Raw genomic sequence first — 18,240 nt, 5'->3', positions numbered from 1 at the left:
CTCCATCCACACGGCGCTGCCATGATGATGTATGCGTGACACAGCTTCCAAATGGCGCTGCGCCGCACATACGTCATCAGTATGTGCAAGGGCGGTAATGGTGCCCTGCGCGCAGCACAAAAAGAAGCCGCTGGGTGTGGGGGGTTTTTATGCCTCCCTGAGGCTGCACCATTTGGTTGGTGAGGCCTCCGTGTGGGGCAAAAACGGGTGGCTGCAGGCTGCCCTTTTGGGGTGGTCTGTACAGCCCCTTCATTAGTTTAAGAGGCTAATATACATAAAGTCATAGACATCTCTAGAATATGTCTATTATATATAACCTTGTATGTGGTGCATAAGCTAGAAGAAGCAAGCATTAGTTTAGTTTGACCAGATTCTGGCGCAAAAAAGGAACAAATAATATTTAAAGATTGGCAAGCACATTTCTGAATTGTGGTCTCTTCCAACTCTACGATTCTTTGACACTGTGAATTTTTTCTGTCAGTATATTTCTTAATTTAATTTCCGTTTGGTTCTCTGACTATAATCCCATGACCCACTATGTATGTTGTACATGTAAACCAGAAATTCTGATGAACTGATTTACATGTACAACATACATAGTGGGTCATGGGATTATAGTCAGGGAGCCAAACGGAAATTAAATTAAGAAATGCACTGACAGAAAGAATTCACAGTGTCACAGAATCATAGAGTTGGAAGAGACCACAAGGGCCATCCAGTCTAACTCCCTATCATGCAGGAACTATCAATCAAAGCATACCTGACAGATGGCCATCCAGCCTCTGTTTAAACACCTCCAAGGAGGGAGACTTGACCACACTCCGAGGGAATGTATTTGGAGTGTGCACAAGTATGTATACAAAGTGCATGAACACCTGGCTAAGCCAGGCAGCTAAGAATCAATGGGTTTACATAGATCTGTATACATAGCTCTATGTGGTTTGATATTTAAATTAAGATCCCATGTCTTATAACCCATGAACTCAATCATGTAGAATGTCTTTTAAAACTACATTTTCATTCATATATTCTCTCTGTCTCTTGTATGCCCTACATAAGGTCAAATTCTCCTATACTCATTTGATTACTAATACATTTAATAGCGAATTCACAATAGTTCTTAAGCAAATTATATTGTACCACATCATTTTTCTAACTGTCTCTGAAGGCAGATGACAAATCAATATCCCTAACTAAATCTTGCACAAGTGTGTTTTCACCTGTGTAAACTATCATCTGTGGTGGCTTAAGAATGTCTTCTGGGTGTGGTTTACACAGTCCATGAAAGGGACCCAAGTCAAAGCACTCATGAAGCAACTGTACATTCACTTCAGAGCATACACTCATGAAGCCAACTGCTAGGCCATCATCCTGAAACATCAAAACACAAAAATTATCAATATATTTTTAAAGAGACTACAAAGCTAAGAAATGACAGCAGTGATAATTAAATGTAATGTACCTGATGTAATACTGTTTATAATAATAAATGTATGTGTGAAACAGAGCCTTTGCTTCTGCTACAGCTCTCAGATTGTGAAATCCCGACACCTAAAACTTCTTGTTCATAGTAAAAAGGACCTGCATGGTGTGCACATTGGGATTACTTGCTTTTAAAATGAATAAATGCATACTGAGTTAATAACACATTGATTGTCTTCAGCGTAAATGTGTCTGTAGCCTGAGGTTCCATATTGAGACACAATAGGCTAGGTTTTACATGACACTTGGTATCCAGGCATGTCAACTGGACTGGATTCTCAGTTTCATTAAAAAAGAGAGTAAGCCACCATCTCTCCCTCTGTGCTTGAAATAGAGAGACTCTGGATGGAGGATTTGACTAGCTTCCCAATGGCAAAGCAGGACACCTAGAGCAAAGTACCATTAAACGTAATGGCACTAACAGTATATTCTCAACTATAAGTTGATTTCATGTATAAGTTTTTGGGTTTTGGGGCCAAAATTATGAATTTTGATATGATCCTTGGATAAGTTGAGGATAAAACCTAAGGGCATGTAACAAGGGATCTAAAGGATGAAGCAAAGGAAAACAATGCCAAAAAACTTACAAAACTGCAGGAGGCATAACTGTTTGAGTTCACACTGAAGGATGGAAGGATGAGAGAATAAAAGAAGGTCAGTGCCCGCCGGGTTCTTTTTAGGGCTCCCAGAGGCCATGCCTCTTGGTTGATGCGGCCTCTGTTGGGAGCAGAAAGGGGTGGTGTCTCACCACCCCTTTCTCCCTGTTTGTCGAGCCCCATTGTCGAGCCCCATTTGTCGAGCCCCATTGTCGAGCCCATACCTATCAATTTCCGTGTTAATAATTATGCTTTTAAAGCTTGAAACCTATATATATTGTAATTGTGGAGGCAGTTCAGAAGCTTTATCAGGTAGTAATCAAGTTGTGGTTTTCAACTTTCTGCTCTCAGAAAACAAAGCACTGTAAAATACTACTTGTCATACTTATCATGATGAGTGCTGCATTCAGCCCTGTAAGTGTAATGGGAAGACCCTCAACTTTTCCCTCAGATTAAGAGTCTTCTCGTAAATTGCAACAAGCTTCAGAGGGTACATCATAACTATAGGAGAGACCCCACAACCCATCTGCAAGCTACGAAGAGAGCATGCACATGTTGTGATGCTTAGGGACTGGCAGTGCCACCCCCACCTGCGCAATGTGCCAGGGACCGACCGGCACCAAGCTGCTTTCTTGGATGGGAGGAAAAGTCTGTGTCTGGGCTGCAGTCACTAAAAATAACTCTGCAACTGTATTCGGCACTCATGCACAACTACATTGCACTATGAAGTGCACAGCACGTTGCTATGTCATTTTGAGTTGGGACCAATCCACACTGCAGAAATAATCCAGTTTAACACTGCTTTAACTGCCCTGGCTGAGTGCTAGGGAATCTTGGGAACTGTAGCTTGTTGTGGCACCAGAATTCTCTGACAGAGAAGGCTCAATGCCTCACCAAACTACAGTTCCCAGAATTCCCTAGCATTGAGTCAGGGCAGTTAAAGCAGCATCAAACTGGATTATTTTTGCAATGTGTTTTGGCACTGGGAAAACCTTATGGCTTCTCCATAACTTGCTCTTTGTTTTATGTATATTTTAAAAAGAGAATCATAGAATCATAGAGTTGGAAGAGACTGCAAGAGCCATCTAGTCCAACCTCCTGCCATGCAGGAAATCCAAATCAAAGCATCCCTGACAGATGGCCATCTAGCCTCTGTTTAGCCTATCTTACTTGTTCATAAAGTTAAAAACACAGAGTTGGAAGAGACCATCTAGACTCTGTTTAAAAACCTCCAAAGGAGGAAACTCCATCATACTTTGAGGCAGTGTATTCCACTGTCAAATAGCTCTTACAGACAGCAAGTCCTTCTAATGTTGAGAGATACAATCCCTTCCTGTAGTTTGAATCAGTTGCTCCGGGTCCTGTTCTTTCAAGCACTGAAAAAGAAACTTGCTCCATCCTTGATATAACATCCCTTCAAATTTTTAATCATAGCTATCATTCCTTTGGAGCCTGCCTAGCCCTATTTAGAAATATCAGTGATTAAATCAAAGACATTTTGCATGAAAGCTTGTGCCTTGTTTATGAATAATGACCAATTCTAGTTGTTTGATCTCACCTAATTTATGGATGAATGCCATTTTTTCATTAAAATACTGTATTCACAATTTGCTGTTTACTGCCAAAGAAGGAATAATAGTTCTTTCCTGTCTCTTTCCTATTTCTTACCAAAAAAAGAAAAAAACCAGACACATCCCACTTAGGAAAGAAAAATATGATTCCTTTTTCTTTTAGACTAACCAGACTGTGAATTGATTTTGCCACCTGAAGGCATCCTCAAATAGGCATGCTGAACAAGCAAATATAAAAGGGCCCCTTCAGAAGGCCGCCTGTCTGTGACCCATGAAATTCACGGCCACTGGTCTGCAGCTGAGAACTGCTCTAAATCATGCTTATAATACTGGAGATTTCTGAAGATGTGGAAAGGCAAATGCAGTTATTCAACTACAGCTTGAATAATTGCAACCAATGTTCTAATTACATTTTTCCACCTGTAGATTGTTTTTGCCCACAATTATTTTACAAACATGTTATAAATATACAGAAGAGTATCGTATTTGTGTGTCAAATTATTTATGTTTGTCCCCATTTGCTCTTACGCAGCCCCTCCAATTCAAAGAAGTTTGTGTAAGGGGATATCCTGTAGGATTACTAGAACAACATGAGACATATTCATTTGGATTTGTAAGTAACAGTAATCTCTACATATATACAGTCTCACTTAGTTCAGTTGGGATTTCTTCCTAGTAAATGTAAACAGGGTTAAGCCTAATCCTGCAATCCCGTATGTATCTTCTCAGATGCTAGTTCCATTGGAGTAACTAGGACTTACTATCAGGTAAGTAGATATATAATTGTATCTATTGTCTGTTAAAACAACCTTCTTAAACCACTGCAAGACTCTCTGCCATGCCTTTTTGTCAACATTCCTTTTCTTTTCTGTTTCTCTTTAACATACAGTCTAAGGAATAGTTCTGTAAAACTCTAAAATCAGTTCACTCCTTTGATTTTCAGATAGTCCTAAAGAAGACATGGCGCTGCGGAGACACCCCCACGCCACCCCTAGGATTGTGTGCTTGGATACAGCGAACCTCTTTCAGGGCACATGAAGAAAGTCCCCCCCCCCCCCCCCAAATCATGGTAAACTTAATTTTAGTAATACTTTCAAATAATCTTCAATCTGTCAGTCTTCCTAGCTTGGAAATAACTTGCCATCTCTCTTTCCTGCCACAATGTTGCTGAGACTGTAAGCAATGAGGCACAAGAGCGATCTACCATTTTATTTGCTATGTAAGGTATAAAACAAAACTTGGTCAAGGGACGAGGAAACAAAATCCACAATTAGGCAATACCAGTGTTAGCTAGAACCAAACTTCACAAATGGGTGCAAGCTTCCAAAGCTTGTATAGCATTTTGGAGCATTCTAATAAAGGTGCCCAACTGTGGATTGTGTAAACTATGTCTATACAGATGGTATTACAAACACTATAACATTATATGCATTGGACTTCAGAGTCAAGAACACCTAAATAATTATAATTATAATTATTTCTTACTTCCCTCTCCTCACAGCTCAAGGCAGGTTACAACATAGTTAAAACATTATTATTATTATTATTATTATTATTATTAAACTTTATTTTTAGAGCGCTGTAATTATACACAAATACACAAAAAACAAAGCCGTTACATAAAATACACATATTACTTTGCATCTCTAAGCAATATTTATATTATAATACGTAAGGCAATAATTAAATATAAAATTCATGTTTAAAATTAATTATTAAAAACTGCCTGGGTAGGCCTGCCGGAAGAGATAGGTCTTTAAATGTGTTTTATATTCCGACAGCTGGTTCAGCTGTTGGATCTCTTCCAGCTGGTTATTCCACAGTCTTGGGATGAGAGGGTCCTCTGGGTAACAGCTGTCAGTCGGGTTCTTGCAGGCTGTATCAACTGCCTCCCAGAGGACCTCAGTGTTCGGGACGGACTGTATGGGAGAAGGTGATCCTGTAGAGCACCTGGACCGAAACCATGTAGGCCTTTAAATTAGCACTTGTGTTATGGTTTTAATTTCAAATTATTTGATTTAAGAATATTGGTACATTTATTAAAATGTGTGTGTATGTGTCTACCAGTACTGTATATTTGCCAGGTTAAAAAACAACAACAACAACCTATACTTTTTAAAACCAGTTACATTCCTATGCCACTTTTCCTCCAGTAAAGATTCCATATATGGCTTTCTTCCTCCCATTTACTGTGAATGATTTATATATATCTATGTGAGGAAATTTACTTGGCATTGCCAAGCTTGATGTTAGCATTATGAATAAAACAAAAGTTTGGCTTGCATAACCTACATCATTTAAAAAAAAAGGGGGGGGGGTTGCATATAGATCAATATAATTTCAGTCCAATTCTAATGTTGGATATAAAAACCAGAAATTTTAAAGAATATGCTTATTCTCCTTCATCTGTTAAAATCAAAGTAATATATTTTTAGAGAAATATGCTTAGGATCAGGATACAGCTTTCACTGAATGCCAAAGTAGACATGATACTAAGCATGTTAACTTCAACCATGTCTGTCTACCCTACAAAAATGTTACAACTCTAAAAAAAGGGAGCAGGAGGATTTTTGTTAGAATTGCTGTATGCCTTTGTCTGCTGTGGTCCTTACACTAAGTGCTTCCACTTGCCCATGTGGCAGTTGCTGTTGCTCTTCTTCTTCTGTAATTGTAATTCCAGTTTGATCTTTAGGACATACATATGTCATGGAGGAGGTGAGTTGCTTTAGCATCTTATAAACTGTATTGTCTGATAGTATTAGACAAAAATAGCCTTCCAACTGGTTGAAGTTTCCTTTCTTCTCATAAAACAGTATTTATTCTGAAGAGCTGAACTTTCACAGCTGGCATCAACACTTCAGTAACAACAAAAACACAAATAGCTTTTTTCACCCGTGGATCATTTGTTTGCTTTGCTGAACAAAGCTGGAGCCCTGCAGTTGCCTGGCTCCTGTGTCATTTTAGGTCCAAGGCTCAGCAGAAGCTGATTAAACAATCCATCTGCCATATGTGCAAAACGAAGTTGCCAGCTTCAGTTTTTGCAGGGCAAACCAACATCTATCTTGGCCCACATGGCAAAGATTTCTCCATCTACAGCCATGTTGATGAATCTGCAAAGGACTGAAATGGATTTTCTTAGGTTTGTACTAGTAATTGTTGGACAGATGCGGAACTGATATCATAAATATCTAAACAAATGTTTTATCATGCAGAATGATTAAATGAAACCAAGTTTTAAAGAAATCAGTTATGTTATGTGAACAAATGATCTTTTTTCCCAATCTTCTGCACCAATGTCTCTCAGCCTTTTTAGGATTGGTGATTCTTTTTTGGGTTTTGGATAAGTACACAGTGGCCCATATACCCTATCACTCAAAAATATGTAATTTCACTGCCTAAATTCAAGAGCAATAATATCCAAAGTCCACAAAACAGTGATAACTTTATTCGAACAACCAAAATGCACAAAATACATGATGTTACCAGCTTTCAAAGCTCAACTGGCTTCTTCATCAGGGAATGTTGTTAAAAATCATACAATCATATAATTTTTATTGCCTTTGCATGATGAAGCCAGCGGAGCTTTGAAAGCTTGCAACATGTATTTTGTGCATTTTGGTTGGTCCCATAAAGGTATCACTGTTTTATGGTTTTTGGATGTTATCATACTCTGCTTTATGGCCAACATGGCTGCCCCTGGATGGTTCCTAAATTTAAGAGGCAATTCATGATTGAAATTGATGCACAACTTTGAGAGTAACTTTTTTTAAAAAAATCTATGCAAAAAATATAGAGCAGTTCTTGTTATCTTTCTATGCTAGCAATTTTCATAGCCATACTGTGCAAGTCTTTATTTGTTACTAGCAGAGCTCCAAATCTTACATGGGTTAGAAACTCCTTAGCCCCTACCTCAATGTTGCTCTTTTTCCGCCCCTCCATTTTCTTTTTTGCTGTTCCCTTCACCCAGATTCTTGTTTAGCCCTTCCCACTATTCATTTTTCTCCTCCAGGCAGCAGAGGTATTATGATCACTTTGGGAACATTTCATCAGATGTGCCACCAGATTTATCTTGCCAGGAGAAAAGGGAGGAGCCCTAACAGACATGCAAAGTCTGTTTACTGCTAAATCCTTGGATCCAGATGGTGATCTATGACCTGGATCTTGACCTCAAGAGTGTTACTGACTCACACTCTACTCTACCTGACAAGCCTTACTGACTTCACGGTAGTGAACTTGACTTCCCTGAACTACTGCTGATATACCTCCAAATGCTGATCAGCAGGTCTCCACTGCACTTTAAATTCAGGTACATGGAAGAAATTAAAATAAGTTTTTCTCAGTTTGAAGCATTCAGGAGCCATGCAGAGGAAAGTAGTACATGGAACTAGTAGAGGCTTTGTGAAGAAATGAATATCCCAGGCCTTTGTTTCCAGGGGCTGTTAAATTTGTATTACTTGGTAACAACAGATGTTATAGCAGACTATAGACAGATTTTAATTAACTACAGTTATGTAATCAGTTTTAAAGACTAATAACCTCAAGTTTATACATCTTTGATTCAGTTAGTATCTATGCCATTTTCCAGGTGTCTTGGGATGTATCTACGCTGCAGAGCATAAATAATGCAGTTTGATGCCACTTTAACTACCATGGCTCACTGCTACAGAATTCTGGGATTTATAGTTTTGTAAACTATTTAACCTTCTCTGTCAGAGAGCTCTGGTGCCATGACAAACTTTGCTTTGCCTGACCCCTTTGCCAACTGGGAACCATTCTATTTCACCATATTCTGTTCTGACAGTAGTCTCTTGTCCCAAGTACAGGTTTTTCATGAGAACAATAAAATGTATTGGCACTTCCATTTCTTTGAGAGCATGCCTTAGTTTTTCATGATCTATGCAGTCAAAGGCTTTGCTGTAATCTATAAAGCACTTGCTGATTTTCTTCAAGAATTGTCTGGCGTGCTCCATTATCCAGCGTATGTTTGCAATGTAGTCCCTAGTGTCTCTTCCTTTTCTGAATCCCACTTGGATGTATGGAATTTCTTGCTCCATATACTTGCTGCAGAATTTTGAGCATAATTTTGCTTGTGTGGGAAATTAATGCAAGGATCCTGTAGTTACTGAAATCTTTTGTGTCTTCATCTTTATGTATGGGAATATATAGTAATCATTTCCAATCTATGGGTCACTATTTTATTTTCCATATTTGTTGCAGATTTTAGTTAGCACTAGAGTTGATTACGTCTTTGTGGAATGTAGCAATTCAACTGGAATATCATATGTTCATGGTGATTTACTCTTCCCAATTGGTATCACAGCAGTGACACCATAGCTAACACATTAGCACTGCATGAAGGGAGGCTTGCAAGACACTTTCACCAAGAAAGCCCTGTGATGAGACAGCCCAAATGAAAGAAAGGAAGGGGACTAGCACACAAACCAAAAGACAGAAACGAGCAACAATGGGAGATCACAACAGACAGCTGATCAAGGGCACAGATAAACTTGATGAGAGCCAAACAGGAGACAAGTTCAACAGCAGGCAAGGCATGGGGGGTAGAGAGGTGGAGCTGCAGTGGTTTATCACGATTCCATTTCCTTTACCAGGGTATGAGTGTGTCTACTTAAAGGTGGGTGGTTAGGACAGAATATGGATTCTGTTGGTGTACTGTCCACCCTGCTGCTCCACAGTCTGCCTTCCTGAGCTGGCTGAGGTGATCTCAGTGATGGTGTTGAGTTCCCTCGGCTTGTTGTGCTGGGGGACTTCAACATTCATGGGGAGATTGCTCTGTCAGGAGTAGCTCAGGACTCCATATCTGCCATGACAACCATGGGGCTGTCCCAAGAAATACCTGGGGCCATTCATGCTGCAAGACACACTCTGGACCTGGTTTTTTTGCTCTGGGCAGGATGACGGTGATCTGGGAGTGGAGGAACTCTTGGAAGAAGTGATGGCAAAGTATCTCTTAACGTGCATCCAAATGTTTTAATGTCTGCAGTGAGAATTCTCTATAGGCTTTAGAATGCATCCAGGTTACCTTCCACCCAATAGATACTATGGTGATGATGATGATGATGATGATAATAAACATGATATGACAACCATTATCTTGTTAATAGTTTACTGCAAAGACTCACCTCACAAACAACAGCAACATTCTCTTCATCCTGTGCTTCTATTAGTTCAGCAAGGAAGTATTCTCCATAGGTTTGTTGTAGAGTATCATTATGGCGTGCAAAGATAGGAGTGAGATCATCATGGTCTTCCACCCTACAGATGAGATTATTTCTTTAAGCAGATTTCTTTCGGCATTAAAACTTAATTTATCTTGTTTATATCACACTTTTCCCCAAATAGGAGTCAATTTTTGAGCTGTTTACAAAATAAATTAAAACAGAACATCTAAAACAATATAGAGTACAAAAGTTTAAAAAACATTAAACCAGATGTTTAAAAAAACTACTTTTAAAATATTAAAAAAGTAAAACTGTGGAAATATGGTACTAAAAACAGCACACACAATTGCATATCATTCCACCCTGGTCATCCAAGGCTGAAGGCCTGTTTAAACAAAAAGGTCTTTGCCTGCTGATGAAAAGATTAGAGTATCTCTGTCTTGTCTGGATAAAGCTATAATTTGCCCTCATCCAGTCTATTACTGACAACAGACACTGGTTTAGTAGAGACAGCTTCCTTGGAGTTAGATGGAAAGAAGAGGTAGAGTTGAACATCACCTGCATACTGGTGACACCAAATCCCGAATCTCCAAACGATATCTCCCAGTGAATTTTAGTTTGCAAAGTGAAAACACAGCTGAAAAAAGGCATCTTCCTATTCCTTTAATATCAGAATTTTTCAGAAATAACTTGTAAAATAGTTGATGTGCAATGATTTTGTCTTCAAGTTTGGGTACATGGTTTAGTATCAGAATCTGGAATGAACCCAGGCTATGTTTCTCTCAGCAGACATAGGGCATGTTGAATGTAGCTCTCTGGCTTAATGCTGGTGGTATAGCTCAGACACTAAACAAAGAGATTTCAGAGACTACAGGCTGTGTTTAATCGTGTTTCTGTGACTTTTTGTAAATATGGCAAAACCTGTATTTTGCAGCAATCCCACAAATTATCTCTTTTGATATTATACTTCATTGCTGTATGTATCCCATTATACGTATGCAACAGACAGAAGAGTTTCCAGGTCAACTGGGGAACAGGATTAACATAGCCTTTTTTATCCTTTCTATCCCCCCACCCCCCAAGAGACCATGAGTTCAAATTGTTTTTGTTGTTGTTGTCTGCCTTAAAGTAAATTCTGACTCATGGCGACCCTGTGGATAAGCCATCTCCAAAATTCCCTGTCCTCCACTGCTCTGCATAGGTCCTGTAAATTCATACCTGTGACCTTCCTAATAGAGTCTATCCATATAGCATGATGAAATGTCACTTCATCGCTAGGAACATTTCATGTTCTTGTACCTGGAAATTATAACTACAAAGGTTGTCAATTGGGTAAAGGACTGTATGAGCTGGTCATGCTCCAGCATGAGCTGTGATCAATTTTATTTCTTATTACTACACTTGGCCTTCCCTGTTTGTGAGAGATCCATTCTGGACCCTTACAAAATAGAAAAAATGTGGATATTCCAGTCCCATTGAGCATAATGGCAGCACGCTCCCGTGCACGCACCACAGGCACACACGCCATTTTGTTCCTCCTGCTTGCCGTCCACAGAAACTCAAAACTGTGAAAATTACAAATGATGCATAATTCTTACCTGGCATAGGGGACATGCAACTGGGGACAGGGAGGGACAACAGTATTTATTTTAATTATTTTTATACCTTTTAATTTTTAAATATATTTTATACAATTGTACATCATTTTCATTCATAAATAAAGTTATTATTGCTCTTGGATGGACGAAATGACCAAATCTGGATATTCCACTTGCTTGTCTTACTAATTACTACTTAGCAATTTCTCTTGTTTCATGTTCACCCCAACCCCAGAGCAAATACTTAGGCCTGTATCTTAAGAGGGAAGAGGTGAATCTACCCTGGGAGTTAGACTCGGATCAAATTAACAAATTTAGATTTAGAACTTTGCAATCATACAATGAAATCATTTTCCTATGAAATAATTTTTTCTATGAAGATTTGACATGGTAGGTAGGAAGCAGGAAAAAAATTTGGAGGTTTTCGATATTAGAAAAACAAATGAAAATAAAAGGGCATTTTGAATGCAAGGAATAAACTCTGTCTTTGATTGTTTGTTGTTTTTTCTGTAAAACACAATAAGAAATACAGAGAAAACAACATAAACAAACACAAGTCTATGTTACAATGCCTGGGGTGACCTCTAGTGGTCAAATGACAATTGTAGTCCTTCCATTTTATTCTCAATTTATTTGAATAAATTAATACAAAAATGTAGGGTCAATAAGATGAGGTAGCTTCCCCATGAAGTAGATTTGGGTGTCATGAAGGGCGGGAAATGATCAATTATTCAGTATGTTAAAAGTGTTTTTAATGGGCAAAGAGGCTGGCAAGGTGCCACGAGAATAAGAAAAAAATCTCAATTATTTAATGTATATATTATAATATGGAATAATATTCCAGTTAGGCTGACCATTTTTTGACAAAAGAAAACAATAGGAAAACAGCAACTTGGAAAGAAAGAAAATGTGTGTGCGAAAATCCAAAAGTTGTAAAGAAGGCAGAAAAGGGAGATTAGTTAATCAACAAAGAAACCAACACATAAAACAAAAAATTACAGATGAGGCGTAATCCTTACCTGGCATAGCGGACATGCAGCTGGGGACAATACTGGTGTCTGTGTGACACATACAGACTATAGTCCATATTAAAAGTTGAACCTGGTTTAATCTTCATTAACACAAAAGCAGTTGATAAGTCTACACCTGAAGAAAGAAAAAGTACACTGAAAGTAACTTATCTATTGTAATGAATCTCTTCAGTGACCACTTAAGAGACCAGTAAATACTGTTTTTGGTTTCTGACACAAATTTTGCTCTTAGATGAACATTTGATTTCAAGGGTAATATATTTAGAAAGGAATAAAGGTTCTAAATATAGTGCATGACTGCAACTCTACCTGTTGACTCAAAAGTAAGCCTCACTGAGTTCAATGCAACTTAAGCCTGAGGGCAGGGGGATGTCCAATTAACAATCTGTAAGCCACTCTGATAGCCTTTTGGCTGAAGAGCGGGGTATAAGTAATAAATATTACTATTATTATTATTATTATTATTATTAGCTAAGTGGGTACAGGATTACATCTCAAGTAACCTGTGGGACATTTTGAAACAAACTTTTGCACATACATGGTAAAAGGTTTTCCAGCAGTTTAACAGTACCATGAGCTAACCATAGATCCTATATGGGGAGCTAGTGTAATGCTTAGAAGGGGGAGCTACAAATTGACAAGTACGCACTTAGAAAAATCTCACCTCAGTCATCTTTTCATCTTTCAGTAAGCCATTATCTTTCAATGTCATATGTATGAGGGTGACAGCAATTATGGCTTACTTCATAAGGTTATTATAAGAATTACTAAGAATATATGGAAAGTGCTATATGAATCTTTTTCTCAGTTGAACGTAGTGCTTGAATGGGAGAACTAGGACAAGGAGATATTTCATCTATGGTCAAGAACAAGTTGGCTCATGGGTCTGCTGATGACTTCGTGTACCACATCCTAGAATATGCCAGAGAAGGTCATATGCAATTTGCATTTCCAATTTATGGAAGCAAAAAAGTTATTTCAGGATTTGTAAGAAATGCAATTCCAAGCAGAAAAAGCTTGAGGCATAACTACTAAAGGAGGATTTCAGCATTATCACATCCAGTTCAATTTTTTAAATGACCACAAAGAAATTAATCACATCTTTACCCAAATCTTCTTGAGTTGGTACAAAGAGAAGTATGAAATGCAGCTCTGGTACAGTTTTAAAGACAGTCCTGGACAAAAAAAAGTTATAATTATTAACATAGTATTTGTCTATAAAAAAATTCTCTAATAACATAGACATATGTTTACATAACTAACCTAGCACAAACTATTGTTCAAAAGCAAGACTAACACATTCTTCATTTGAAGAAATGAGAGTCTTAATAGGAAATAATATCTAAGAATATTGACTTAAGAGCCGATCTGAATGCTCTGTTTTGTATCTGATGAAATGGACTGTAGTCCATGAAAGCGTATGCTAGAATTTTCTAGCACTCACCGCCACCAGTTACAGCATTCCTTTATATCTATCAAACATCCATGCCATGAATCTGCTTAAATTACAAATATTGCAGTACATACAAAATTCCTATCAGATGGTAGAGAATCATTTTAATTTGAAACACCCACCCACACCATAATATTAATCAGTCTTTGGATATTTTACCCAGTACCTTAGACTTAGCACAAGCACTCGCAACTAATGTTTACATTATGTTGCCCTTTTAAACTGTCTTTCTGCAGGCAACTGTGCTAGTAAAAACTAAAAAGGCAGTGAAAGAGTGTATACCCTGTGGCAGCAAAACTTCAAAGAGATTTAAATAACAATACACACAGATGTTCCTGAGAGTAAGCTTCATTGAGCACTTTTAAAATGATGGAAAGAGTTATCTGACAGTGGAACAGACCACCTCACAAAATGGGTGAACTCTCTTACATTTGAGGTTTTTAAACAGAGCCAAGATAGCAACCTCTCAGGTGTACTTTAGTAATGATTTCTGTATTGGCAGTGGGTTGAACTGGATGGCCTTGGAATCCCTTCCAATTCTACAAGGCTGTGTTGCAATTAATAAGATTGGACTCCCAAGCATTTGGCATTTAAAAGAAAATTCCAATACAATTCTTTACTAAGATCTCCACACACACTTCACTGTACAGACTTCTATAACGTATCAACTTACTTCAATATTTCCTGGCAACAGTCAAGAGCATATTCATCAGTTGTCACAAACAGATGCATAAATAATGTATTTAAAGGCTGTAAATAGAAGGTACAAATTAGTTCAACATGATGCAACTTAATTCAATTGTAGTATAAAATATAAGCATTTTAAAGGTTTTTTTAAGTACACAAAATTTTTTTTGGAGGGGGAGTAGCTTATTTAATTTCCACAGAATTAATTAATAAGGTAAATCAATGTAAACCAAAACAGACAACCAGCTCCTGAAAGAGTGTAGAATAGTTTACTGTTCAGCACTAAGGACAGCTCATAGCTACAATCAGCTACTGGATAAGAGGGATATTTAAGGTGAAATTAGACACTGGTAACAAATACTGCATCAAATTCCCAATTTCTGTGAGCAGGGAGTTTTCATGGAAAAGAGTTACCCTATATATTCGACTATAAGTCGACCTCATGTATAAGTTGAGGGCAGGTTTCAGGGCCAAAATTATGGATTTTGCCATGACCCATGGATAAGTCAAGGGTAAAACTTGGAGGCTCCTTCAGTGTATGTATGTGTGCATACAGCAAGAGAGACTCTGGTTGAGGCTTTCGGCTTCAGCGTTTGTTTCAACTTTGGTTTCAGCCTTCACCTAGACAGCGGCGGCCAGTGTGGGTGGGAGAGGGACTAACTAACAGCAATTAATCACTCAGGACTCTTTCTGTTTGGCTCAAGAGAAAAAGAAACTCTCTTCCCACCGCATAGGGAAATCTGAAAGAGCTGCTATCACATTACCATAATGACCCATGAATAAGTTGACCTGGGATTTGGGGGGCAATTTTTGAGCATAAATTTTTAGACTTATAGACAAGTATATATGGTATGTACCATTTCATTACTTCTTGCAAGCTAGAGACAACTTAAACATCTAGTTAAGTCACCAAATGTCAGATTCCATCATGCATATCATATTTCATGTATTTGCTGAGACACACTGATTATATATTCTTATATTTAAACCTCATGTAATGAAAAGTTTGGTTTTTTTAATGGAAAAACGTATATGGATTAAGTACAGTGAAGGAACAATTTGCAGATTTAGAGCACTAAATTGTGTAGGAACAATTTATTACACCATATGTTTACCTTCTTGACCATGAAAAATGTTTATGTAAATACACTGCACTCGCACCATGCACAGATGCATTTTATGTGGCTTCCACCTTACGCAAAAGCTGCTTGGGGAGGGAAAACAATGCCACTCCACCACATGCATGAGCTCCATTATTTCCTATGGGGCTTGAACATAGACGGATTTTCCCTTATGCAGGGGGATCCCGAACAGATCCCCCGCGTAAGGAGAGAGCCCACTGTAATGCTTATGTAGACAACATAAATTAATGCAATGAATTCTTTTTCATGAGAGTCAGCAGGGTGTATTGGTTTGAGTGTTGAACTACAAACTCTGGCAATCAGGGTCCGATTCTGAGTTCAGCCATGGAAACCCATTGGGCAACCTTGGGCAACTCACACACTCTCACCCCAAAAAGCCATGTCCAAAGTTCACCTTAGGGTCACCATAGGTAGGAAGTGACTTAAAGACATACAACACTACAATTCTTTTTCATTCATTTAGGATTATTTCACATGCTAATAAACCTTCACACTATCTAAGAACAAAGTGATGAATGTGTTGAAGCCACAGAAAGCCATCACCATAGTCTATATAGAATAACCTGGATGCCCATGGTTAGATGTACATTGCTATTCTGCCATGGTACAGACTGTGGTCAGATTTGTTTTTCAGGGTGTTGTTTGTTTGTTTGGAATATTTCAAGTGAATTCCGGAAAACTTAATTCATTCAGTTGTACGAATGTACGTGCTTTTGATTTCACTGGAGTCCTATTTGCTTTCTCCTTTATTCCCAATGCAGTTATGCAACTTACCAGAAGGATATCTATCCACATAAACATTTATGCAGCTCTTTAAAAAGAGGAGATGAAATGGAAGACTATCTGTGCTTACAAAGGACACTTCCTCCATCCAGCCACTACAAATTATTCAACTGTGATGGTAAGGAGCAGACCCTTATTTGAGTGGGAGCCATCTTGTTTGAAGATAAATTCACTTAGTCACTTCCCTAACCAGCTTTGAAGTAGAGGTAAGCTATTATTAACTTGTTATAAGTTTTATATGGGCTGAACATAGGTCTGTATTGTTTGTGCTTGCTTTTCATTATATACACAGTTTTCATTATTTTTATTTTGTTAATATTTATTATCCTTATTATAAGTTTTGTTTCATTATACCATCTTTACACCACTATCACAGTCATGTTTGGTTAGTATACATAACAGGGCTTTCTCAGAGGCTCCTATACTCATGGCTCTTCAGTGGCTCTTACAACATCTCTCCTACAGAAGGCTGGGATGACCCCCTCTCTGCTCTCCTTCCACTGGCAAGCAAAGACCTTTTATTTAGATAGACCTTTAGGTCTCTAAATGAGAAGGGTGCACTGTACTTTTATTCACACTGTTAAGTTTTAAGCTTTTAACTTGTTTCAAATTAGCTTTGCTGTTAATATACTTGCTGTTGTTGCATGCTTTCAAGTTGTCTCCAACTTATGGTAAGTGTAAAGTACAGTAGTCCTATCATGAGATTTTCTTGGTGGTATTTGTTCAGATGGGATTTACCTTTGCCTTCTTCTGAGGCTGAGAGAGTGGGTTTCCATAGCCAAACGAAGATTTGAATTCTGGTCTCCAGAGTAATTATTATTATAATTTTATTTTCTTATATCCCACCTTTCTCCCAACATAGGGGCTCAAGGCAGCTAACAGCAAATTAAAAAACAATACATTTTAAAAACAGTACAACAACATTAAAATGTATAAATATAAAATTTTAAAAACAATTAAACAACTGCAAAACTTAAAACAGTTAATAAGCTAATTTATTTAATTGTTTTTGAAAACTTTCATAAGCATTATTTTCAACTGTAATTTGTTTTAATCTACGTTGTGAGCAACCTGGATCCAATGTTGGAGAAAAGATGATATATAAATATATAAATAAATGCTGTTTTATGGCCTGCTTTGGATATAATGTTAGAAAAATAGTAAGTATTAATAAGTTAATAAATATTATTGTTGTATGCGTCTTCAATTCCAACTTTTCTGATGCTATCATGGGATAGGTGGTTTGGTATTGCATTCCTCTTAGGCTGAGAAAATGTGACCTTTCCAAAGCCACCCAGTATGTTTACATGACTGAGTGGTATTTGAACCCTGGTCAACCATAGTCCTAGTCCAATCCTCAAAACTACTTTACCATACTGGCTATCTTTAATAACTATTATACATATGTGAAAGTTCTCATGCCATTTTGCTCTCTTGGACTAGAAATTGAACAGATGTACACTGCCTCCTTGTTAACAAGTATTTCTCAGAACAAGGTCCTATCTTTTTTCCTTACATTTAATTGATTATTCAACTGCTTAAAAAGCATGGGGGAAACTGGAGATACTGCAGCAATAAGGGAAATATTATTCTGAAATCTGAATGCATTGACAAACCACAATGTTTCTGGAATCTAGGCTCAACACTCTGGCTTGCCTTTGCCTTGGCAAGCTAAAGAAATAAAACAAAAAGAAACTATGTGTTATTAGTCTGGTTTA

The 18,240-nt window shown here is 37.8% G+C and overlaps 1 protein-coding gene across 3 annotated transcripts in view; it reads right to left on the bottom strand.

Moving 5' to 3' along the window:
- The window catches only part of CFAP61 (cilia and flagella associated protein 61), a 115,486-nt gene that overhangs the window by 93,199 nt on the left and 4,047 nt on the right, over positions 1 to 18,240 (bottom strand). For 2 of the 3 annotated variants that reach the window (XM_089516355.1, XM_089516356.1), the window contains exons 4-8: positions 14,584 to 14,660; positions 13,565 to 13,632; positions 12,446 to 12,572; positions 9,790 to 9,922; positions 1,221 to 1,371 (exon numbers count right to left, since the gene is read on the bottom strand). In XM_089516355.1, the coding sequence (XP_089372481.1) occupies positions 1,221 to 1,371; positions 9,790 to 9,922; positions 12,446 to 12,572; positions 13,565 to 13,632; positions 14,584 to 14,660 (556 nt within the window). Of the gene's footprint in view, positions 1 to 1,220; positions 1,372 to 9,789; positions 9,923 to 12,445; positions 12,573 to 13,564; positions 13,633 to 14,583; positions 14,661 to 17,260; positions 17,392 to 18,240 lie in introns of those variants that run through there. The other variant, XM_089516357.1, reaches the window with a different exon arrangement.

The sequence above is a fragment of the Sceloporus occidentalis genome, unplaced genomic scaffold, assembly GCF_023333645.1.
Source record: "Sceloporus occidentalis isolate IW3139 unplaced genomic scaffold, rSceOcc1.0.p SCAF_3, whole genome shotgun sequence".
NCBI classification, from domain to species: domain Eukaryota; kingdom Metazoa; phylum Chordata; class Lepidosauria; order Squamata; family Phrynosomatidae; genus Sceloporus; species Sceloporus occidentalis.
Note: the sequence above shows the minus strand (reverse complement) of the source record. Positions and strands in the feature narration are given on the sequence as shown.